General features: G+C 51.9%; 1 protein-coding gene across 1 annotated transcript in view; it reads right to left on the bottom strand.

The window, feature by feature from the left end:
• Positions 1-1125: 1125 nt before the first annotated feature.
• Positions 1126-25642, bottom strand: part of SYNDIG1 (synapse differentiation inducing 1) — a 117942-nt gene continuing 93425 nt past the window's right edge. Inside the window, exon 4 of the mRNA XM_032605591.1 lies at positions 1126-2324. Coding sequence (XP_032461482.1) covers positions 2166-2324 — 159 coding nt within the window. The 3' untranslated portion in view covers positions 1126-2165. The remainder of the gene's footprint in view (positions 2325-25642) is intronic.

Here is a 25642-nt window from a genome sequence, read left to right on the forward strand (position 1 = left end):
GGAGGCCTGGAGGAACCGAGAGGATATGGGGAGGGCTAAACATTTTAAACGGAGGCCAGGGGGAGACGGGAAGGGGGTCCAGGAGCCCAGAGGGGCTGGCGTAGAGCCCCCTGATGGTGGCGGACGAGATGGGGGAGAGGACATAATCAAATCCAAAGATAGGCAACTTTGGGCACCTCTTGAACTAAAAATGGACAATTTAGGACACATACAAAGACCGTTTCGCACAATGGCTCACGATGAATAAACCCAAGAGATTGGGCTGAATAGACAGGAGGGCACAAACCAGCCGGTGGACGTACCCTCAGGGCCTGAGTGACGGGGACCGCCCATCTCTGCATGCCCGCGGCCGGGCCGGGCCTTCCGGCTTCCCCTACCGGCTGTCCAAGGAGGTGGCCTAACCAGTCACCCTCCCCTAGAGATGAGGTCCAGAGAAGTGCGCCCACCTGCCCAGGATCAGACAGCTAAAAAACCCAGATTGGTTTGGTTCCAAATCCGCCCTCTCTCACCAGGTTCCTCCGACTCATCCCGGGATGTCTGGGCATCTTCCCTGTGTCCTGCTTAGAGCGTGTTTTTGGTGCATCCATAGATGCAAGTGGCTGATGGATCTCGGATTTGACCCAGGAAAGCAGTGCTAATAATTTTCAGAATATTAAGTGTGTAAGGTCGAGGAGAAGAGAGGCAAGTGCGGGGATCAAACCTGAGTCCTTATTCCAGGACAGTGGTCCTTAATTCCTGCTGCACTTTGTAATCACCAGGCTGCACCCCTGATCAATCACATAAGATTTCTGGGGCTGGGACCCAGGCAGCAGGGATGTTGTAAATGCTGTGGGTGGAACCACTGCCCTAGAGAGACGGCCTCTGTGTCCACTGAGGGTATCGGTATAATAATATTTACTAATGTGTTCAAGTGGGAACGTCAGCAGCTGGGGATGCTGTGATTCTCATCTCAGGACCCCCTGCTACTGCTTCAGCAGCTGAGCCCTGGCGGCTCTGCAGCTACTTTAACAACAAGGAAAAGGTATTAGTGAAACCCAAGGGTTGATATTAATCAGAAAGAAAAGCCTTAAGCAAAAAGGTAAAAGGTAACTTTTGTTCAACAGTGAACACTCGTGAAACAGCAACGAAATGGTATTAAAATGTCTGTGATTACGTATTTCTCAGCATTCATCTGATAACTAAAGCAGCATGAAGCAGTAGTTGCACTTAAAAAAAATGACAAGAAAATAGCTATTCATTTAGTTGACAGAGAAGGTTCGTGTCCTCTGTAAGATCACTAGTGTCACTGTCATCACCAAGGTGGATGTCAGCGCAGGCGGGTAGAAGCATCCCCCTGTGCTCGTCCTTACACTGAGGGGGCGTCTTGGCTCCTTGGCCTGGAGTTCCTGGAGAAAACCTGGGTCCTTCTGGGAGGAGTCTGGGGAGGGGCCGGCCTGCCCTGGGCCCCAGGTCAACGAGGCCCCAGGACTGCATATTGCCGCGTGGTGGCTGCGGAGTATGGACACGCTCCAGAGGAGGCCTGACGTTCCTAGGCTGGGGACAGCATGGAGGGAGGGACACTCTGGGCCTGGGAACGACTCTGGCTCTGCATTCTCAGGGCTGGACCCCTCTGGAGAGCCGTGACAGCTGGGGGTCCTGCCAGCAGCTGCTTTGTCTCTCTTGCCACCCAGCCCGTTGCCTTCCTGCAGGAAAGGCACGTGGCCTGGGGGGCAGTGCCAGAGGAGTCAGGTGGGGCCACAGACAGAAGAGCACGTGTCCCCTGCCCCCTCTGCCTGTTGCACCATATTCCATAAAAATAAACACATGTTCCTGTTCGTCTATTGCTAATGTTATGGCATTCCAGGCACTGGCACCAGCGTTAATCCACCAGAATCCATCCAGAGACAGCCGCGAGGGTCGGGATCTATGGAGCTTCCATTTAGAAGGGTTAGCAGTGCCCATCTGTCCCATGCTCTGCACAGTGCTGTGAAAACGATATGAAAGGGTGAAAACAAAAGGAATCCATGGGCAGAAGGTCCCAGGGCTTTATGGCGTCGTTGGCGAGGACTTACACTGTACAGCATCACGCAGGTGTGTCTACCTGTGTGTCCACCCTTGTCAGGCCCGCTCCTCTGCACCCGCACACAACTGGCCCAGGCTCTTCATGCGCATGCGCCCGGGGAGGCTCATAGGTGGTTGCTCTTGGAGAGGTAGGCGATGAGGGCCACGGCCACGCCCACGTAGATGCCGGTCCCGATGGTGATGGAGAGCACGGCCAGGAAGAGGGCCCGCCGGGAGCTGGTGCTGGCCTGATGAAAGTCCCCCTTGGCCACGGCTTTGTTCGTCTGCAGCGGGAAGAGGGAGAGGAAAAAGGGGGCCAGGATGAGCAAGGTGAACCGAGAGGGGACTCACCGAGGGGGAGTTGTCCAGGCAAGGCGGGGGGCTGTCGCTCACCACTGCTCCCCCCTGCCCTGCAAGGCAGTCAAAGCTTAAGGGAAAGAAAGCGAAGCCCCAGGGATACCCAGGCCGGCAGTGGTCAGCTGAGCACCAGCCACAGGAGTCCCAGGTCCCAGGCACCAGGACGCGAGGGCGGGGACGTCACAGCTCAGCGGCCCCCTTCTGCCCGGTAAAGATACGTGAACAGTTTTCTAAAGTGTGTTCACACTTACCTCCTCTGGTCCTTACAGTGTACGGCGGTGTGGGGGAAGGAAACGGTAGTCCTCGCTACCCCGAGAGGAGCCCGAGGCGTAAGATCCCTCAGTGGACTGCGGGTACTGAGACCCCGCCCCTCAGCCGGCGGCGCGGGAATCTGCGTGCCCGATGCCCCCTCCCTGCCATGGCGGGGCCGGAAAATTCATCCACCAGTGAAATAACTCGAGGTGAGACCAGCGCCTCTATTTCTGGTCACCCGATTGCATAGTGAGGTGTTAGTTTAGTAAGATTCATGTTGCCTCGGGGTCATGAGGCAGCTGGGAACATGGAGGTTTCGGGTGTTGTGTCTGATATGGCGTTTTTTTTTTTTTTTTTTTTTTTTTTGGTACTCGGGCCTCTCACTGCTGCGGTCTCTCCCATTGCGGAGCACAGGCTCCGGACACACAGGCCCAGCGGCCATGGCTCACGGGCTCAGCCGCTCCGCGGCATGTGGGATCTTCCCGGACTGGGGTACAAACCCGTGTCCCCTGCATCGGCAGGCGGGCTCTCAACCACTGCGCCACCAGGGAAGCCCTGATTTGCCGTCTTGTGCTGGAGTCCACCTCCACCACTGCCAGCCCCCTCCTCCTTGTCCCCTCGACAAGGGAGGCCCCGGGCTGTGGGGACCATCGTGTGATCCAGCTGTGACATCACGGCTGATGCCCCCTGAGTGATGGCAGATGAGGGTGGAGGCCAGCAGGGCAGGTGCCCCCGGAGCGTCATGGGGCGCTGAGGAGGGCTGACCCCCGGCAGGGCGGGGTCCTCCTCGTCAGGGCAAAGGCAGAGCCCACTCCCCGTGTGGGACGTCCTGACCCCCTCAGGACCCATCTCCGGAAACCGGACTCTCACCGGATCCCATTTGCATGCGTGTTGAGTGTATTTCTACTTTTGCGGGCAGGATGGGAGATGGCATCCTGTTTACTCAGACACCGAGGTCCCAGACTCAGAGGTCACTAGGAGATGACTTTCCGTCCTCCGCAGCTCTGCCCCCGACCTGATGAGACGTCAGGTGGAGAAGGGCCTCCGGTCTGCTCGTGTCCTTTTATTTTTTCCTCTAACTTATGTTTCTTCAGGGCCAGTTTTATGTCCTCATCCCCAATTTTTGGGCTTGGAAGTGAGCCTGAGGGTTCCCTGTGGACGATCTTTGATGAAGCGGAGTGAAGAGAACGTGAGCACGAAGCTCCCAGGACAACAGTAACTACGTCTCAGCTGAGTTCACCCCAAACTCTCCAGGCCCCTCCCTGCTGGCCCCCGGCCTCTGTCAGGGTGGGCCCCCCAGCCCCAGCCCAGGTGGGGCTCTGCTGCAGCAGCCACAGACAGACAGACAGACAGACCGGGAGGCCGGGCCGGGCATTCGCACCCCGCGGGGAGCTCCCAACTCCAAGGGCTGCCCGTCTCATCTGGGTCCATGCACGGCTGGAAGCCCCGGTGAGCTGCTTATAATGCCTGCATCGGCTGGGCTCCCCGAGGGCCGCCCTGGACGGCCTGACCCGCGGGTGTGGGACCGAATCCGGGTGCTCCGTCCTCTCTCCTGACGGGTGGGCTCACTGTCCTCTGCTGACCTACATCATCCCCAGCCGGGCAGCTTAAATCAAGAACAAGCCGCTAACCTCTCCCAGGTTCCGGGGTTAGGGGTTTGGGAGCCCCTCGGTGGGTGACTCTGCCTGGGCCTGGAGGGGCCTGGGCTGCAATCTCTTGACGTCCTGGCTGTGTTGTGGGCTGAGGCAGGAGCTCACAGCGTCCCCCTACCGGGACGCACCCGCTCCTTCCTTGCGTTCCCGCAGCCCTCGGGTCCACCTAGGGTCCCCTCCCAGATGGCGGCCTGGCCTCACGGTCTCTGGGGACCAGCTCCTGGGGCCCCTGCACAGAAGTGGGGCTGCGGCTGGGGCTTGGCTGACGTTTGCACAGCTGAAAGGAAACTCTTGTGAAGAAGGACGCACACACAGGACGACACAGTGGGTGGCCCCTCCTTCCAGGAAGAGCAGAATCTCGGGGGATGCAGCCTTGGGGCAGTGACAGATGGGGGTCCCGCTGAAGCTCATCCTGAGGGGGTTCCCACGGGCAGCTTTCTGTCCGCATGGCCTCTGTGATCCCAGAGGCCGGCCCCAGGGCTGCCGCATTGGGCAGAGGGAGGGGCACAGCGTGTGTCACCGGACAGCCCCGCGGGCCCTGTCTGCAAACGGCCGTCCCACTCCCCCCTCCCCGGTTCGGAACATCCCTGCAGCTGGTTTTCCTTCCCCGCCCTTTTGGCCAGAGATCACCAAGTGAAGTTCGTTCCTTTCTTTTTTGAGGTCTTTTGCTCAGAAAATAGAAAGTGCAGGTGACTGGCCTGGTTCTGGGCAGCATCTTCTGTGTGCCAGGGGCTCAGAGGGACCCAGAGAGTGTGCTGTCCACCCTCATGGACGCTGCTTGGAGTAAAAGTCACAGGCGAGGGAGAGAGTCTTAACTCAGGTCGAAGAGCTGGAGGTCAGAGTCAAGGAGTGCCTGGGCCCCCGAGACACCGCTCGCTGGGGACTGGGTGCAGCCACCTCCCTGACCTGGGGAAACGTCCCCCAACCTACCCAGGACGTGCTGAGCTCACGCATAGCCCGCTGGGGTATTCCACATTCAAACATGTACTCTGGTTCTTTAGGAAAATAACTACACTCCCTCACCTGGTTTTTTTTTTTTTTTTTTTTTTTTTGTTTGTTTTTTTTTGCGGTACGCGGGCCTCTCACTGTTGTGGCCTCTCCCGTTTGCGGAGCACAGGCTCCAGACGCGCAGGCTCAGCGGCCGTGGCTCACGGGCCCAGACGCTCCGCGGCATGTGGGATCTTCCCGGACCGGGGCACAAACCCGTGTCCCCTGCATCGTCAGGCGGACTCCCAACCACCGCGCCACCAGGGAAGCCCCCTCACCTGGTTTTAAAGCTATGTAGAAAACCCAACTTTAAATTCAAGAGCAGAAGTAAAATGTTGGTGCTAAAACTCATGGGAACACTGACTCCCTCCCTTGAATGAAGTGTTACTTAAATGGAGGAAATAAAAATCATAGAAACAGAGAACGCACAGCTGGGACCAATGTGCTTAGGCCAGAATTGACCATCAGAGCCGTGATCCAGATACAGCGTGAGGTCCGTCCCAGGTGCTGCCCCCTTCAGCCTCTGAGGCTGGGACAGCTCTAGGTCAAGCACCCACGCGGAGGAACTGGCCATCAGAAGTCGGGAAGGTCCTCAGACACATTTCAAGCTCGTTTTGTGCAGGTTTCTAGGGTGAGAAACGACCCGTTTGCAGGGGAACGAAGTCAAATTCACATCCTCGGCTGCCCTTATCCTCTGACGCTTCCTCCCTCTGTGGCGATTGGGAGCATTTAGGGGCTGGTTTCATAGCAGGCTCGTCTCCTGGTCCGACAGGTGCTTTCTTTCTTCTGGTGCTTCTGGTGCGTCCAGTCTGGCCCCGACCTGTGGCCATCCTCACCCCCTTCCCAGTGCGCACCGCCTCCCTCCCACCTGAGGCCTGGCTCACCTGAGAGGTTTGTCTGGCCCTCGGCTCGGGGGGCCCAGGTCCTTACTCCTCCCTCAGCCCTTTCCTTCCTTCCTTCCTTTGCTCACTTGCAACAGCTAGAGGTTTGACATCATGACAGACAACGGCCCAGGATGGCGACAGGGCTGCACAGCCACATTTGCCAACTTCCAAAACGAGAACGGAACCGAATTAGAGGTTCTGAAGCCCTCCATCCCCCCGCCCCCCGAGGGGACAAGGGGCCGGGTGTGTGGAGGTGGGGAGGGGATCTGAGGGACCAGAATGTGAGTCCGGGTTCTCTCCGTGAGGGGCGTAGGCGCCGCCTCCCCCTTCAGTCCCACTGAGAGCAGCTCCGACGGGACACTGGGTGTCTGTCTTGATGTGTGTCCCCTGCATGGAGGGCAGGAGACCCTTCCCGCCTGGACGACCCAGAAGGTAGGGGTGGGCTGGGCAGCAGCGTCAGGGGGGGAGCCGGGGTCAGCGCTCTCTGGGGGGACGGGACAGCTCTCCCGTCAGTCAGGGGAGGAGTGGGTACTTCCTGGGGCAGACGCAGGCTGCCCGGGCTATCTTAGACCATGTCCGACAGAGCCAAACGGAGGGGCAAGCAGACCCCCGAGGAAAATTCCAAACTCTAGTCGAGGATGCAGGGTGTGCGAGTGTGTGTGGGGTCTGCAGAGAACCCGCCAAATGCCTGGATGAGGAAGAGAGCTGCACACCCTTTGCAGGCGTGAGACTCCCATGGTGATGTGAGTGGGTGAGACTTTTCTACCCCCATCTGTTTCCACTCGCCATGCCTCAACCCAAAGCGGCAGACCCCATGGTGGCAGCCTGGGGGTGGGGAGAGACCACACCCCTCCTTCCCAGGAACGGCTCAGGCATACCCCACCCAGTACATTGTAAAAGAACAGTGCTATCTGCCACCCAAGAATGGCTCAAAGTGAAGAGGGACACAGTGGAAATCCACACTCTCATCTGGTCCTGCTGAGAGTATGAAGTCCTGTCACTACTTGGGAAACGCAACACTGCTTACAGCTGGACATATAGACACACACACGATACAAGTGTTCCACTCCCGGCAAATACTCAACAGAAACGATGCATCTGTGCACCAAGGACACCTACAAGCATGTCCGTAGCCATACCGACCATCAGAGCCCCGACCTGGAAGTCATCCCAACATCCAACCACAGTAAAAGGATAAATGACAATGGTACCCAATGTGGTAATGAAGTAAATCTCAGGAGCATGACGTTGAACAGAAGAAGCCAGACACAGGAGTCTATTGTGTAGAGTACAAAACAGGCCAAAGTCATCTACACTGTTGGCAAAGGGGCCAGATTGGTGGTGTCCTTGGGGAGGGTCAGTAACTGGAAGAAAACACAGTTAAAACAATTTACTTTTACACCCTAAGATGATTTTAGAAATGAGTCTACCAAGAGTTAAATGAACAAATGGGAACCATCTATAAAGAATAGAGAAACCCATTTCGTGAAACCAGTAAAATCTTGATATCAGAACCAGAGAAGGAAAGGAAGAGAAAAGGAAAGGAAAATGCTGATTCCCTACGGACGGATGCAGGTGAGATTCAGTGAGCGAGAGCCGGCTTCCTCTCCACGCTGCTCTCTGCCTCTGCATTTGCTGGGCCTTTTTGATTGTCCTTCACACCATTTTCACCCCTAACTCATCTATTATATGTCCATGGGGCCGTCCCTGCCCCCTGAGGAGGGGAGGCCCCTGGGGCTCCCAAGTCTCCATCCCAGGCTCACCCCGGAGCATTGCAACTGCAGGTTCGCGGGCTCCGCGCAGGACCACTCAGTGAACTAATGACCCAGCGGCCTTTCCTTCCAGCTCTCGAGGGCAACACGCTTTGGTCAGAAACACCCCCATGTCCAGGAAGCCCTCGGCTGATAGTCACGGGTCCTACGCATCGTCTACGAGCTGATTAGGGGGATATGCGTCAGGCGTAGCCAAGAAGGAAGCGTTTACAACCACAGCTCCTTGCTGGGGTGGCTCTGCCAGGCACCCTCAAGGACCTGGAGGCCAGTTTGGGCAGGACATGGTGCCTGCATGATGGAGGGGAGGGGTCCACAGTCCTCGGGGGTCCAGGAAGGAGGAGAGAGAGCAGCCAGGAGGGTGGCCGGTGGCTGCCGGGCAGGGGAGCGCTTCCACGATGGAGGCAGTTAATCTGTGCGGCCCCGCGTGGTGGCCACGAGCCACCTGTGGCTACTCAGCACTTGGGATGTGGTGAGTGTGACTGTGAGTTTTAATATCATTTAATTTTAATTAATATAAACATAAATAGCCAAATGTTGGGGGCCACCATGGTGGGCAGCACAGACCCAGGAGAAACGGGCAGAGAGTCCCACGGGGAGCGGGGAGGAGAAGAAGCCTGCGGTGTGGTGGGCGGCATGAACCCAAAGGAGGTGGAAACCCTGCAGGGCTGTTCAGGCATCGGTGCTGGGGTCGGGGGTTTCCCCGCGCTCGGGAAACTGCTCCACACACACCTGCCTCTGTGCATTTAACCGTGAATTTATTTTGGTAGCTCAGTGTCAGGTGGAGATGAAGGAGGTTGGGGTGACCCTGTGAGAGGGCAATGCTCATGAAATCTGCGGATGAAGGGGGGCCTTTGGACCCGGGGTGTGGAGTGGGCGTCCTGGTCTGGGGTCCACTGGCATCCCTCGCAGATGGAACCTATCAGGGACTGATGCTGGGCCCCAGGCCTCCGTGACATGTGGCAAGGTCCTGCATTCCATCCTTGCTGGGGGACACCTCCCAGAACCCCGGGAGACGATGCTCCCAGGGTCTGGTCCTGGACTGAGTTTACCACAAGCTTTTGTCAAAGTCCTCATTTCCTTTGGCTGTAAAATACCCACTGTTGTTTGAGTTTCAGGAAAAACATGACTTTCTCTGCAATATATCCCTCCTTTGTTTTTCTTTCTTTTTTCTTTTAGCCGCGTGGCTTGCGGAATCTTAACTCCCCGACTAGAAGTCGAACCTGGGCACCGGCAGTGAAAGCGCTGAACCCTAACTACTGGACGGCCACGGAATCCCCTTTGCTTTGTTTTTCTTACGGTCGCTTATTTTAGGGGCAGGAATTGCTAAGGTTGGAGGAGTCCACATCCACGTCTTCCACAGACACGTGGTTCCGCTCTGGTCGAGGAGCTGGGTCCCGGCACAGCCGGGATGGCCTCGGCAGAACACAAAGGCCGGCGCCAGACCCCCGCCTCTGAGGAGTGTGACAGACACCCTCTCTCCTCCACAACCATCTCTCTGGAAATTTATAGCACTCTGGGTATTTTATGGCTCATTTTTCCTCCTGCACCAATATCTGTCGGGCTGGATTACATTTCTTTGCATCGTTGCAAAGCTTATTTCCCTTATTTATGACTGTCTACTGCTTGCTGTGTGCTGACGGGTACCCGGGGCTGCGCTGGAGGAGGGGGCCACGTGGTGGTTTAGCAGGCTCCATGGGGAGGAGGGAAAGCCTCTCAAGCCGGGGCTCACTCAGACCCACATGCACGCTTCTTTCCTTACGTGCTTTAGTTCCAGGAGCATTTTTATGACCTCCCCTCCCCCCTTTAAAGTAACCCTTCTATTTTAAGCCATGAAAAAAAAATAAATCTTGTGAGTTAGGTCTGAATGGCAGACAGATCAGCTATGAAACAAATGTACCCCCTGTGCTTGGGTAAAACCAGATGGGAACACAGGCTCCCCTGGGTGCTAGCACCAAGCCTCTTCACCTGGCCTTGGCCTGGGTCACTGCGGGGGTGGGGAGTTACCCATGATGGTGTCTGAGGGCCCCTGTCATCAAGGTCATTTTGTAGGAAACACAACAAAAAACCTCAGTACGAGCGACGGCCCCTGTGCCATCCTGTGCAGAAGCCTGCGTGACCTTGTTTCCATCCTGCATCTGAGGTTAGAGGAGCCCCAGGACCCGCGGTTCCTGAGAGGCCCCGCCCAGTGCTTCACTTCCCACAGCTCAGGCCTCCCCTGTATGCTGGCCATGGGGCTGTGCTCGAGAGAAGCCTGCCTTGGTTTCCCCCTGTGACTAATTAGTATGAACTCATGTCTAGCTTCATACAGGCACAGATGGATAATACAAAAATAATTATACAGATGGAAATATTTCTCTATACAAAGATGTAGACACATGTATTTCTACATATAGAACTGATAACATGCGAGTACACACACGTGTATTTCCTATTTCCTAGCTCTGTTACTGAGCAAACCCAGAATCAATGACACCCCAGTAGCAACAAGCACACCCAGTGCCCAGATAGTGGTTTCTAAAACCATTTTCCAATAAAAGGGGTCAGAACTCCATGGGGAAGTGGCTGATTTTAGGACTTAGGCAGATGATATACAAGATGAGCCTGGGACGGCATTTTATAGTACAAAAAAGGAAAAATACTCCAAGATCAAAAGGATGGGGGCATGTCAGGGGGGCGCAGGAAATGCCCCCTATGGCCAAAGTGGCAAAATAAATAATGAAGTATTGGATTATAAGCCAAAGTGTAAAATGAACATCCAAGGGTCCATACTGATATAAATAAATGATTGGATGAATCAGTTCACTGGGGAGAATAGACAAATCTCCCATATAGACAAATTCCAAATAATCTATGTAGGTCCTCTGGCCTCAGGGAAGTAAAGAACAAGTCCCACCCTTTGAGGGTGGGCTGCGCAGTGACTTCCTAGGACAGAGGACGGAATGGACGGCGGGAGGAAGAGTGACATTTGCCATGAAGAAACCCGACAGGCACGACCACAGCCAGGCGACCAGGGTCAGCATCCGCAGTGACAGGTCGTGTTGATGGGATGCAGCACTGACCTTCACCTCCATGCTCCTCCTTGACAAACCCATAACCCCGGTCTAAGCAGGAGGAAAGCATCAGACAAGTCCCGATAGAGGGACATCCCACACCGTACCCCACCAGGTCTCCTCACAGGTGTCAAAGTCATCAGAAACAGGGGACGCCTAAGACGTGTCACAGCCCAGAGGACCCCGAGGAGGCCTGACCGCCAGGTGCTGTGTGCATCCTGGCTGGGACCCAGGGGCAGAAAGAGGGCATCAGGCAACCGCTAAGGCGATCTGGACAGAGCACTTAGAGTACAATGGGGCAGCAACACTGGCCTTTACCTGGGGGACAGACGAGCCCCATGTGAGATGTTGATGGGGGTTGGTGGGTGACTGGGCTCAGGGAAGCCGCCAGCTCTGCACCTCTTTGTCCATTTTCTGCAGAGCTAAACTGGTCTGAGATAAGCCGTTTATTTAAAAGGCAGGATGTGGATGGGGCAGGTGAGAGGCCTGTCTGGTGCAGGGGCACGTTCCTGGGCTCCGTCCCTGAGAGCCGGCGGGGGGGTGGGGGGGGAGGCGGGGGGGAGGGGCCAGCACACATGCTCAAACCAGCACTGACAGGAAACTCGCTCAACCCTCTTGCGGTACGCGAGCCTCTCACTGCTGTGGCCTCTCCCATTGCGGAGCACAGGCTTGGGACGCGCAGGCTCAGCGACCATGGCTCACGGGCCCAGCCGCTCCGCGGCATGTGGGATCTTCCCGGACAGGGGCACGAACCGTGTCCGCATCGGCAGGCGGACTTTCAACCACTGCGCCACCAGGGAAGCCCTACTCGCTATTTCTGAGTGTCCAATTTTACTTTTCTCCCTAAAGCAGAGTTATAACACCTGTCTAGTGGGTGTTGTGACAATGTCAGCAGAGGACGCCCTGACTTACTGCTCCACGTCGAGCTCCACGCCAACAACTCACTTGACTGTCCTTACTTCTTCCTGACACCACAGAGAATGACTGTTGTTAATACTGGTTTCCATAAACGTACCCTTAATATAACAATGTGTTAGGAAGATGTTCAAACACACAGAAAAGGTAAAAGAACCTGCAGCGAGCATATCAACCCCTTCAGTTCACTATTAGCATTTTGTTTATGTTATTAGCTTCATCTATCCAGCTCTCTATCCATCCACCAACCCATCTTTTTCCTTTTGGATGCGTGTCAGGGTAAGTTGCAGACACTCCCTGCTAAGCACGTCTGCATATGACTCCATTGATGGAGAATGAGAGATGGGGAATTCAGGTTTAGTGTCGAGTGACAGAGCACCTGCCTCCTGGATCCTAATAGGTGCTCACGAACGGAAACTATTTCCATCATTTCATTCTTTACGCAAAAGTCCTGCTTCCTTTCTGGAAACAAATAAGGAGGAGATTAAAGATTTTAAAACCCAGGAGAGGAAAAATCAGACCTTTCTCTTTAAATACCCCTTGGGGACGAGAAAAATTTTTAGGAACAAAAATGAATGTTTGGGCCCTTTGGACCCAACGGTGGACGCAGGCTGGCTGATGTCTGCCCCATGTGTGTGGCCGCTTTCACCATGTGTGTGACACCCCCAGCACATGTGTGGTGGCTGTTCTGTGCCAGCGGAAACCTGTCAGGTGCTGGGTCGGTGCCTCTACAGAACCTGGGGGACCCCCATGTTCCCTGCAGAAGAGCCCCCATGACTGGGCTTTATCTTGTGCACAAAAAGCTTCCTCAGATTATGGGTGACGGGATGGTCCTTTTATTTTCCTGCCAGTCCATGGCACAGAAAACCAATCACACAGCAAACAAAACACCCTTGTTTTAAAAAGTCTTCCCATGACAGGGCCACTAGATAATCACGAATTATGATACTCCAATGAAATTAAGAAAAGCTTGTTTCTTGAGAAGCAAAGACTAGCAAAGATTTAAGTAAAAAATGAAAAAAATTCAGTGTTCCCTAGTAGACTGGAAATTTGGGAGAAAATCTGAATGCTTTAAAAGATGAATAATTAAATAACCATGTTATATCCCTATGGTGAGACATTAGGTCACCACAAACATCACTAATTACATGACAAGTACTCATGATATTGGTTACAAAAAGGCATATTTTAAACCCTAATCTTGCCTATACAGAGAATAATGCACACGAAAAGGACTGGATGGAACAGACCAAAGTCTTAAATGTAACTGCTGAGTTTCCCCCTGTTTCTTCATAGTTTAATTCGCTGTCCAGAATTTCAGTGCCGGTAAACAGGAAAAACCTGTTGATCCCACAGGTGTCATTTCCCATCGGGCCGATGCCTCGGTTTACCCTTCCCAGTGTGTGCAGCCTGGGGAGTCAGCGTTGGTCGTGGGGAGGAAGCCCCAGGGCAGTGACACCCAAGTTCCCCTCAGCACAGCAGGTGCTGGGACCCCCTGAGCCTGATGCCTGGTGCCTGGGTCTGGGGGGGAATCTCTCTGCCCCAGACTTGCTCTCAGGCCTGATCTGCAGCCCCTGATGGCTGATAAACCCACACGGTTGCTGAGCTTGGGGCTGGAGGCCACCGGCTGGGGCCTGCTCCGGGCCCCGTTGGAGATGAGGCTCTTGCTGGCTGCCTGCCAGCCCCTCCTAAACCTGTCCCGGCCTCACGGCCGTTGTGCCTGCACAGAGATGCCGTCTGTGCTGCTCCACGTTCAGACGTGGGTTGCTGTGCTGTCCTTCCCGCGTGGCCTGGCGTGGGGACCCCGCCTGCTCCACCTCTGCTTCTTGGGCCCTGGAGCCCCTGGAGGGAGCAGGCATAGAACCAGGGCAGGTGGCCCTCCAGCTGGGTTCAGAGCTTCTCAGTGCCAAGCCTGAGAATGCGACCTTCGATCTTCGACATTTCTGGGCTGCCCTGAGCATCTCTCATAAAAAACCCAGTGTGTTCGCTCAGTGGACTTGGGAAAGGAAGGATCGTACCCCCCAGGGGAGCCTTTCACATCAGACCGGAAGTTCTGGCTTCACACTTAAGCCACCGTTTATCAGCTGCCCCTGTCCCACAGTTCCCTTGGTTAGTCTGTTGGTTGGTTTGTTTCGGCAGCAATGGCACCTGCAGATATTCATGCAGTGGAGAATTTAAAAAACATACACTTCTGTTTTTACCTTCCACCATATTGCTGCTCTTAACGTATTTGCACGTCTGTCATTGTGCTTCCTTTAAAAAATCCACTTTCGCACCTGCAGCAGCAGGTGAGAACCACCAGCAGGCTCCCAAGGCCTTGAGGGCAGAGTCCTTGGCCGTGGGCGGCAGGGCAGTTCTGCAGCTCCGCCCTGATCTCTGTTCCCTTTTAGGGCCTGTCTTCCCAAGGCGGCTCAGGAGGGTGTGTCTCTCTCAAGCGCTTTGACAAACCTTGGCAGTTGGCTCCCACCTCTCAGGCACGGGAGGGAAGCGAGGGCAGGTTCTGCCTCTGGCAGAGGTACTTAGGGTTGGGAACAAGGGGATGCCAGGGGTGGCGTCAGGAGCCAGGCAGGTGGCAGTGGCGTAGGGGCTGCCAGTCGGGTGGCAGAGCCCGGTGGGGGGCAACCACTGGTGGACCCACAGACGGTGAAGAGTCAAGATCCCTCGTTTGCACGTAGGGCTGTGACATCTGCCCAGACCCGAGAGGAAAGGTATGCTGGGTCTGGAGGTGAACTCGACCAGGGGGAGACAGCTTCCAGGCCTGCCTATTCACCGAATTTTTATAATGGCAAGGAGCTTGCTGCAGGCCACAAAGCACATCACGTTCACATTAACCGCGATCCACCCTTTGCTCCTGAGTTCCTGGAGGGGATGAGGACCAGAGCAGAACACGAAGAACCACCGGAAATGACGGGGAAGATTATTCTGAGCTGTGGAAGGCGATGGCAGCTTTATTGACCAAGAAGAAACTAAGAAACTTCACAGGAGCCACGGTGTATGCTCCAGGGCCTTCTAACATGCTATGGCTTCTGACACATTTATTCCAGAAGTGAGGAGAGAGCTGTGAGGCCCCGTCTGCCAAAGGCCGGGCGTCTCTCCCACACCCTCGTCCTCTTGGCTACAGGAGACCTGTTTCCTTGTGAAGGCACAGCTGTTTGCTGCCCTCCTTCCCCCAAACACTCACAAAATATCCAAAAGAAAGGGCAGTGTCCTGCTGCCCTGCCCAGCTCACTTCACCAGCGGCCGAACTACCCTCTTGTTGCCTGGACTCCTTACAAAGCACGAGAGACGGGACCCGAGTCCCTGGGACGGTTCTGATAAAATCTCACTGAGCTGCTGCTGCTGGTGCTCTGCACACTGTCACTGTGTGATAATGTCATTAAGTTAGGTGCTCCGTCCAGGCAGCAGGGGCTCCACTTGACTGGAAAGGTTTAAAACGAACTGATTTCCAGTGATCTCCTCACTGCCCACCCCTCCCCACCCAGGCTGGCAGCGCCACCCCAGCACACATTTGGAAAATGAAGGGCTCTTCTGGTCTGGTCTGAGCGCACAGGATAAGACCACAGGGATGTGTTGGGTGGTCAGGGTCCTGGTTGGTGAAACTTCTAGAAATCTAAGCTCTTATCAGAACGTTGGGTCCTGGGTTTCAGAAACCGTCAACACCGCAAGCCGCCATCAAAGACAGGCGACGGTGGGGTACAGGTTAGTGTCATTACAACTCTTCCAAGGGTCCCTGAAAGCAACGCTGACCTCTCCGGACAGGGTTCTGCGTGTTGTCTATCGGGGGAGGCGCCGGAGACACCAGGGCTTTTCATGCCATTTTTGCAACTTGCTCCTTTGCAGGTGGGACCCCCGACGTCCAGACGCCCCAGAAGACCTCACACCGTGAGTGGCGCTCTGAAGTCTGTCCAGAGTACTCCTAACCAACTCACCGTATTCCTCCTCGTCTGGGAGGCAACATCTCCTTTCTTTGGAAATAACTGTTTTGGTAAATTCTTTCGAGACCAAGGAATGTTGAAGTCGAGGCTGATAGTCTGGGGGGCCGGTGAACGGTGCTGCTGCTTTCTGGATGAGACCAGGAGGCCACGTCTGCAGGCGCGGGTAGCTGCGAGGCCCGGGGACCCCCCGCTGGACCTCTGCCCTCACGGCCCGCACCCCCAGGGAGATTTCAGCTCCAGACCCGCCGCGGCTTAACTTCTCCACCTCACGGCTGAGCTGTGGGCCGACGCCAGGGCATGGTTTCAACCTGACCTGGGCCCACTGCCCGGAAATTCTGAGTCTGTTCTCCGATTTCCCCAAATGTCGATTTAAAGCCACGCCCCCCATATCTTCCTGGGTTTCCAGCCTTCCTTGACTTCACAGACAGAGGCTCCCCAGGCTGGCCTTTAGGGGCATATTTCATTCCCAGCATCACCCTGTGCATGACACGGGGCGCGGGTCCACTCCGTCCCCGGTAAACCCTTCTCCCTTCACATCGGCAGCCACGCTCGTTACTCTTCTACATTAATCATGGCTCCTTCTTGCTGCCCTCTTATCTTTGTAGTTATTCTTTGTCGCTCTTTATGGCTTTTCCCTTGAATTCTGTTTGTCTGGTGTTAATATCGCTGCAACTGGTTGCTTCAGAACCACTTACCCTTCTGGCCAGGAGATTCCACAACTCAGGGGTTCTAGAAGCAATGGGAGAGAGGTGGCGCTCGCAGCGTGGGTGGCCTAAAGAGTATGAAGGGAACTGGTTCTGAAGGGTCAGCACAGGGGCTTCCAGGAACCGACAGCTCAGGGGCGTGGGCCCCGCTGCAGCTACAGAGGGGGTTCTGCCGACCTTGAAACCGAGGGGCTCAGGCTGCCCCAACCAAGCTGACCCGGCTGGTAAACCATCTTCCATACACAGGAGCCCTGAGATCAACCCTGGCTGTTTCCGGCTTTGCTGGGTTGTTCCATTTTGGGGCTGTGACCAAGGATGCTGCTGTGAACCTCTGTGGCCATGTGGGTGCATTTCTCTTGGGCAGATGTCTAGGTGCAAAATAGGGAGATGGATGTTTACATTTATAAGAAAGTATCACAGCATTTTCCACTCCCAACAGTGGGGGAGGGTCCCAGCCCGTGGGCCCAGTGATTCCAGCATGAAGTGGGAGCTGTGTGTGCCAGGGATTTTCATCTGTGCTCCCCTGAAGACAAATGATCAGAGGCCCATCTCCTGGGCTCCCTGGTCCTTCGTGCACCTTCCTTTGTGCGTGAACGACAAAGGTCTCTGTTTCATTATTGAGTTGTTGTCATTCTTTATAGGGTCTCCATGTCACTGTTTTTATAGAGGGGTACCCACCAGCAGGTGAATAAAATGTGGGGTGGAGACGTGGGCCATTCAGGCAGCTGTCCCTGGAGCACTGGGCTGGGGATCAGCTTCAGATGAGGGCCACAGGGCCACACGGGGGCACGTCAGGCAGAACAAGGGCGGGTGAGGGGCTGGGTGTCTCCCCGCGGGCACAGCAAACTTGGCCACGGCTGGTCATCCCCTTTCTAACGGATTCTACTGGTCTCTCTGCACGCACACCATTGTTCTCCTTTGCTTGGAGGTAGAAGACCTAAAACCTCTGAAACCCCAGGATCCGGATGCCAGCGCCCAGAGGAAAGAATCGTGCAGTTACAAGGCACGGACACCCTACCAGGTCCATGCACTTCCATGTGGCCTTTGTGCACTGACTACGACCTTTACGTGGATGGCTTCTGTTCCCTCTGCTATAAATCGATGGGCCTTGAGGGGGCGACCCCCATTGATGGCCCCCCACCAACACACAGGCCAGGAGGAAGAGCCACACGGGGCTCTGAGTGGAAGATGCTCAACGCCACCCAGACTCTGGGTTCATGGCCCATGTTCGCTTCAGGAGAGCCTGGCTGCCCCGGAAAGCTTCCCACATGCCCTGGCAGCCGGGGCTAATTCCTCTCCTCTTTCCTTCCAAGGGATTTTTATGTAGGAAGGGGGCTGAGCAGCTAAGGATGGCCTGGGAACTGGAACAGGCAAGCTGTACCCACGACTCGCCCGTTTCAGCTGTTCTTACTTGGTTCCCTGGTTCCCAGCGGGGACCACTCCCCTCTCACTCGCGGGTGTAAGTACAAACCATCAAAAATGGTTTAACGTACACATTGTACACCCACAATATGAATAAAAGATCTAAAGATATGCCACAGCCGAGAGCACCATTCTTCCATTTTTTATCGCTACCTCTGCTTTCAGGCCCCGAGGTTCTCTGTGCCCAGTGACGTGAAAACACTTTATCCTTTGCAAGCCTTTATAGTGTCTACAGGGGGTTCCTGCTTCCGGGGTGGGGCTGGAGTCCTGAGGGGCCCCTTCCTTAGGATTTCTTCACCTCGGCATCAAACACAGGCTCACAAAGGTCCCTTCCACTTTGGGAGCAAAGCGTCTTGCTGTTGAGAATCTAAGGTTTTCCATTTCTAAGCCTGGAGATGAAAACCAGTGTCAGCTCCAGGCACTGGGATTGGGGAGATGTCATGCTTTTAGCTGTTGGAATATCCACCAAGAGAAAGGCTTCATAAGAGCAGGGAACACCATTTTGCTCAAAGGATGTCAGAACGTGGAGACACCTGAGCGTCCTGGCCCCGCGCAGACCCTACCCCGATTACAGAAAGATGCTTATGAGGGGGCCCAGGCAACAAGAGCTGTTCAAGGTCTCCAGGTGATTCCAACATGCATCCAAGGAGAGAACCGTCGATTGCACAGAGAGATGGCAATTCCGGGAGAGCCAAGGCTCCTTGCTTTCAAGGAATTGGTCCATTTCATCTGGGTTATTGAGTTTACGGGCACAGAGCTCTTCACACTTGTTGAATTATCTTATTCTTCTCTTAACATCCAGGGCATCAGTAGAGATGACCCTTTCTTTCCTGGTATAGGTAATCTCATTCTCTCTCTACTGGTTAGCCTGGCTAGAGGTGTATTAGTTTTATTGACTTTTCAAGTTTTATTGGTTTTTTGTCTTTTCAAATAGCTGGCTTTTGATTTTGTTGATTTTCTCTACTGTTTTCCTATTTTCAGTGTTAGTTGATTTCTTCTCTAATTTTAACTATTTCCTTCATTCTTTTTGCCTTAATTTATTCTTGTTTCTCTAGTTTCTTAAGGTGGCTGGTTAGGTTCCATCAAATGCATATATCTTTTTCTAATAGATGCATCTGATGCTACAATTTTCCCTCTAAGCACCACTTTAACTACATCCCACCAATTTTGATGTTTTATTTTCATTTTTAGTTCAGAATATTTTTAAATTTCCTGTGAGACATTTTTGACCCATGGGTTATTGAGAAGTACATTTTTAAAGTGCCAAATATTTCGGAAATCCCCAGCTATCTTTCTGTCACTGACTTCTATTTTAATTCTTGTGTGGTCTAGAATGTACTTTGTATTTTTTCTTTAAAATTTTTAAGGATTGTTTTTTTGGCCCAGAATACAGCCTGTCCTGGTGAATGCCCCCTGTGCTCTTCAGAAGAAATGTGTATTCTGCAGTGTTGGCTGATTACAGTGCTGTTCAGGTCATCTGTATCTTTACTGATTTTCTGTCTGCTCGATCTATCATGTACTGACAGAGGTGGCTGAAGTCTCCAACTGTAACTGTTATCTATTTCTTCTCTCAATTCTGTAGTCTGGCCTCATATCTCGACTCTGTGGTTAGCGCATTCACTTTACGTTTACGATTGTTATTTGTTCTTGGAGAATTAACCCCTTTATCATTATGCAACACACCTCTTTATCCCCGATAACATGCCTTGTTCTGAGGTCGGCTTTGCATGACATTCACACAAGATACTCCAGTTTTATCTTGATTTGTGTTAGCATAGTGTATCTTTTTCATATCTTTACTTTTAAATATTTACTTTCAATCTGGGCTTTATATACAGATTTCTTTAAATGTAGACGTTATAGAGTTTATAAGTAGACAGCATATAGTGGGGTCTCACTTTTTTAAAAAATCAATCTGACAATCTCTGTTTTAGGCGGGTGTGTTCAGACCACTGATACATAAATGATTATTAACATAATCAGATTAATATTTATCATCTTTGTATATTGTTGCAACTTGTTTCTATTTTCTTTTCAGCCTTCTCTGTTTTTTTTTTTTCTTTTTAAAATGTGGACCATTTTTAGGGTCTTTATTGAATTTGTTACAATATTTCTTCTGTTTTATGTTTTGGTTTTTTGGCCGCGAGGCATGTGGGATCTTAGATCCTTGACCAGGGATGGAACCCACACCCCCTGAATTGGAAGGCAAAGTCTCAACCACTGGACCACCAGGGAAGTCCCCGTCTTCTCTGGTTTAATCGAGCATTTTATGTGATTCCATTTTATCACCTCTATTGCCTTATCATTTATGCTTCCATTTAAAATATATATCTCAGTTGCTAAGCCTACTTTCAAATAGCACCATATTGTCTCAAGTGTAGTGCCGGTACTTTATGATGGAATATTCCCAAATCCTCCCTCTCATCTCTTCAACACTGTTGTCACTTTTCACTTCTACATATTCCCTAATCGCCCAGTGCACTGTTACTATTCGTGCTTTAAACAGACAGCGATCTTTTAGAGAATAAGAAAAATAAAAGATTATAGCTCATTTTTATTTATTCATTTTTTGCTGCTCTTCTTTTTTATCCATGTAGATCCAGTTTTCTGACCCATATCGTTCTCCTGCTGCCTGAAGAACTTTAATATTTTTCTAGACCTCAGGGGTGCTGGCAGTGAATTCCCCCGGTTGTTCGTTTGAGATTGTTTTTATTTATCCTTGACTCTTTCAGGATATTGTCCCTGGATATACACACAGGTTGGCAGGCTTTTGTTTATTTGTTTTATTCTTTCAACACTTTCAAGATTGAGTTGAACTGCATTCTTAGTTGTGTGGTTTCTGATGAGAAGTTGGCCACAGTTTTTATCCTTGTTTCTCTGTAGGTAAGGTGTTTTATTCTCCTTGGGGAATCTTCAAAAGTTTCTTTTTGTTTCCTACAGTCTAAATATAATAAATCTAGGTCTTTTGTTTTTGCTGAATTCTGCTTGATGGTCTCTCTGCTTCTGGAACAGTGAATTTGGTGTCTGTCACTAATATTGGGAAACCCTTGGGTATTATTTCTTAAAATATTTCTTCTTCTTTTGGTATTCCGATTACACATGTTACACCATTTCCTATGGTCTTGCAGTCCACAGTTCTTGGATGTTGTGTTCTTTTTTTTTTTTTTTTTTCCACTGTTTTCAATGTGTGTTTCAGTTTGGGTAATTTCTTTTGGGACATCTTCAAGTTCACTGATGCTTTTCTCAGCTGTGTCAAGTCTACCAACAAAATATTCTTCATTTCTGTTACTGTTTTTTACTTCTAGCATTTCTTTTACAGTTTTTATCTCTCTGCTGACATTACCCAGATGTTCATGCATGTTGTCTACCTTTTCCTTTAGAGCTTTTAACATATTGGACACAGCTGTTTTAAATCCTCTGTTTGATAATTCCAACATCTGAGTCATAATCAAGTTTGGTTCTAATGATTGCTTTGTCTCTTCAGACTTTTCTTGACTTCTAGCATGCCTTGCAATAAAGACATCTTTATAGGGCAGTAGATATTAAAGTAAATAGGTCTTTAGTGTGAGAATTTATGTTAAGTTGGCAAGAAGTGGAGCATGTTTGATGTTTGTTGTAGCTTCAGGTACCTCTTCGAATGTCTTTATTTTTGTCTTTCCTCTTGGCTTGGGGCTTTCCTGTGTACTGCCTCAAACAGAGTATACATCTCATGTCCCCCAGCTCACATCCATTTTTATCATACTGGAAGCTTATACTCACATGGTAGAAGGGTATGGGGGAGGGGAAGCTCTGTGACCCGTTAAGTCTTGTAACTGAGTGCACAGTGGACCAGGGGTGCACTCCACAAAGAGGGATGAACTCCACGGTCTTTCCATCTCTCCTCCAGAGTAGGGTTGCTCCCCGCCCCCCGCCCTCATCAAAAGCCTGCCAGAGACCACCCTGCAGCACTTTGCTTTTAGGATAACAAATGAGATGCATGTTGGAGATTAACAAATGCTTTAAGGCGGGTCTCTTCTGTTGAGGTAGTTTCTGTTTCTCTCCTGTACACACACATCCTGTAAGGCTGTAGATATTTGAAGAAATATGTTAACTTAGCTTATTTTAAAAAATCATTTAGAATATTTAATGCTGTCACTTAGCCTTACCATCACAATGCTGTTGGCTTTGCTAAGTGAAGATTCGCCAGACTCTCAGCCCTTCTGTCTTCACTAGGCAACGTCTTCATCATCATTGTCATGTGTACCAGTGTGCGTTTGATAAGTATAATAGCTTTGGGGTAAAAACGCCCTTTACTTTTACTATAATCATGTCATGACCTCATAAACTATTGGAAGGCATTTTAGGATCTCAGAAGTTTTGTTAATTTGATATTTTCTTTCCGATATATCACTTAGGAAAGAAGTTGTTCTCTCATTATTCATTTTCTGAGGAACCTAATAATATAAACACGTTATGTGTATACTTTTCTTTCATCCCTGTAAATGCAGCTGTGGCAGGTTATATTTTCCCTGAAAACGCTGCTGCAGGTGTTTTCCATCCCTCCTATTCTTCTAGATCCTTGACCTCTATGTTCCTTCCCATGAGTCTGGGTAGAACTTTACCAAGGCCTCGGCCAACAGGGTCTGGTGGAGGTGACGCTGCATGGCTTCAGAGGTTGGGTCATAACAAGGTCTCATGATCTGCTCTGGTGTTTTTGGGACACTTGCTTTGGGAGCCCAGCCACCATGCTGTGAGGAAGCGCAAATTAGCCCATGTGAAGGGACCACGTGGGAAGGCCAGGTACTGGGTGCCCCTGTGCTCACTCTGGGTAAAGTCCGAGCCAACAGCCAGCATCAATTACCAGACATGGGTGGGAAGACGCTGCAGATGTTCCAGCCTCGAGTGACCCCAGACATTGAGGAGCAGAGACAGGCCTTCCCCATGGTGCCTCCCGGATCCCAACCCAAGAAACCATGAGCACAATGAAAAGGTCATTTCATGCCATGAGGTTCAGGGCAGTTTTCTTTGCAGGAATAACTGGATCAGCACCCAGAATAAAAGGCAGAGGTTTATCAGAAAGCCAGGAGCAGGTGTGGTGTGCAAAACACTCATTGCAGAAGCAGGAGGAAGTGCGGGGAGATTGCGAGAGTTTGCTCCCCAAGGCAGCAGGGTTCACCCCTTCCGTAAAAGTCTGAGGGCATTTCTCTGGGGAGGGCTGGGGTTTGTACCTCTTATTTCTTGGTATACTTTTAAACAAGTCCACCTTAGACACGGGGCCTGAGTTTCCTCATGTGCAGACCTTGACGGTGCTCCTTGGTCCCTGCGGGGTCTGAATGCAGAAGGCTCGGGTTCACATCCTCCTCTACCTCAGTGTTGCTCAACTGGAAAATCTACCCTCTGTGAAGTTAGACAAGAAAGTGAGGCTGGGTCACATCGCGTGCGATTTGGGATAAGGTGTGTTCTAGTCACCGTCTAGGAGACAATCCTTCTATCCCTGGAGATTTGTAGTCTGATAAGCTAATGAAAGTATTGTAGTCAGTAAGGGCTATACTATTATACAGTGACACCACTATATCTATCTGACTTACGAACATTAAAAGTAAGTGCAAGGTATGGGTAAGGTCCTTAAATTGTGTGTGTGTGCATGTGTGTGCATGCATGGCCCGTTTATGCCGCGTAAAGACCAGCTCCCATGAGATCGTCTGTGGATGGGAACACACGGAGGGTAGACAGAGAAGGGGAGGGGAGAGCTGTCTTGGGCCCACACACTTTCTCTCTGGTCCTCCTTTGTGTGGTGTCTGTCCCTTTGGAAGCCTCAATATTCTTGCCACCGTCTTCTCCATTGTAAGAAACAAGCAAAATCTCTAGGAGAAAAGTACCTTTCTGGCCGGGCAGTTAGAAACAACAGACTCATCTGAGCTTTGCTCTTCCGTATTTCCCACCCCTTCCAGACAATTCCTTTTGGTGGGTCCCACCTTCGGGTCAGGTACAAGCAGGCCAACCTCTGTCTTGTTTCTCTCATCACCTCCTAGAAGTGTAATATGTAGTTTTATTTGCCAAGTATACCTCATAAACCTGGAAAAAATGATAAACTCAAGACCACCAGCCTCCCTCTAGACCCTCTGGCAGTTCTAAGTAACAGAGGGGCTTCACACAAGGGCCCTGGGCTGGGGTATGACCTGCACCTCCTAGCTACATCCTAAGATCTCAGTCTCCTCCTCCAAGAATCTAGGACTTTGCAGAGGCCATAACTGGAGGAAAGAAGTGTGTCTGTTTCCTCCGCGTCCTTTGATAATTTTCTTTGCTGTTGTTTCTGGAAGATGGCCCAGTCACTTGGCTATAGGGGACTGAGAGCTGACATGCAAAGGGGGAAAAAAGAGCGAAGGAGGAGGGGAAGGACCATGAGGGAAAGAAGAGACTCTTTCACGAAGAAGAAAGGTCACTGCAGCTACTTTCAGCGTGTAAAATATTCCCTTAGCTTTATTGTGTGGAGGACATTAGCATTACGCACAGCGGGAAGGAACATTTTTAATACAGAGCATCTTTTCCAGCTTCAAAGATGAGAGTAAAATATAAAGGTAATGAAACTGCTGTTGGGATGATGTCTTTTTTCTCCTTGGGCTTTGTGGGTTGGCAGAGAAACGGGCTGGTAGGAGCATAATTTGTGGGTCAGAAATGACCCCAGAAAGAGAAGGAGACAGGCTGAGCCCTTGGTGCCAGTGAGTCCCAGAGTTCTGACCTGCAGAGACACTGCAGGACCACCTTTCCAGCCCCACTCTAGGACCACCCCTCTGGCTCCCCCAGGATCAGCCCTTTGGTTCCTCTGAAGTAAACAGTTTTCCCCTGGCGCTGGTGGCCATGCCCACAAACAGGAGAAATGCTGAATTTCAGTGAGAAGTTAGTGAAAATCATGATGAACCCGATTCCCACCAAGCCCGTGGATGTCCCGGATGGCCTGCCTGCCCTCGTGGGGTCTAGGCAATCCCCCAGAGGAGGGGGGCAGGGAGGGCAAGACGATCCAGGTTTCCGAGCTCCCTGGGCTGAAAGGACGTCCAGGACTCTGGGGACAGGAGGAGATGGGGGTGAAGGTGGGTGGAAGTGAGTGCCTATCTCAGAACGGCATGTGGGGGTGACTGTGTCCTGTGTCGCCGCCCAGCCGCCCAGGAGGGGAGACCCTGGAGGCGAGAAGTCAGCTCTGCGGGTCCACGAGCAGGATGTGCGGGCTCATTGGGGTTCCTGGTGCTCTGTCCCCACGGAGGTGTCCTCCCAGCTCTGTCCCTTGGAGTTAGGGTGTTGAGGTGTGGCCGATTAAACAGATGTTAAAACATCATCGAGGAAGTTGCCTCACCTACCTAAGATACTAACGTCGTTAAGAATTTGATAAATGCGTACAGCTCATTGGCTGATTTCGACTATATGCTTTCGTTTATTAAAGGAGGCCACTGAAAGAACTCCTTTGAAATAAACCACTAACTTCTAGGGGACAGAAGTCCTTGGAGCAATACTGCCGCAACATCTGAGGATCCGTGCTCTAAGGTATTGTTACCTTCTGTTCATTGCTTTGCCCGACATGCCCGTTGGGTTACATTAATCTCAATGTAATGAAGAACTCTATTCTGAGCATTTAAATGGGTGAAGCAGGACTCCTCCTTGACAGCAGCTTGTCAGTTAAGACTTTAACCTTGGGTCTGTC

The sequence above is a fragment of the Phocoena sinus genome, chromosome 15 (assembly GCF_008692025.1).
Source record: "Phocoena sinus isolate mPhoSin1 chromosome 15, mPhoSin1.pri, whole genome shotgun sequence".
Classification (NCBI taxonomy): domain Eukaryota; kingdom Metazoa; phylum Chordata; class Mammalia; order Artiodactyla; family Phocoenidae; genus Phocoena; species Phocoena sinus.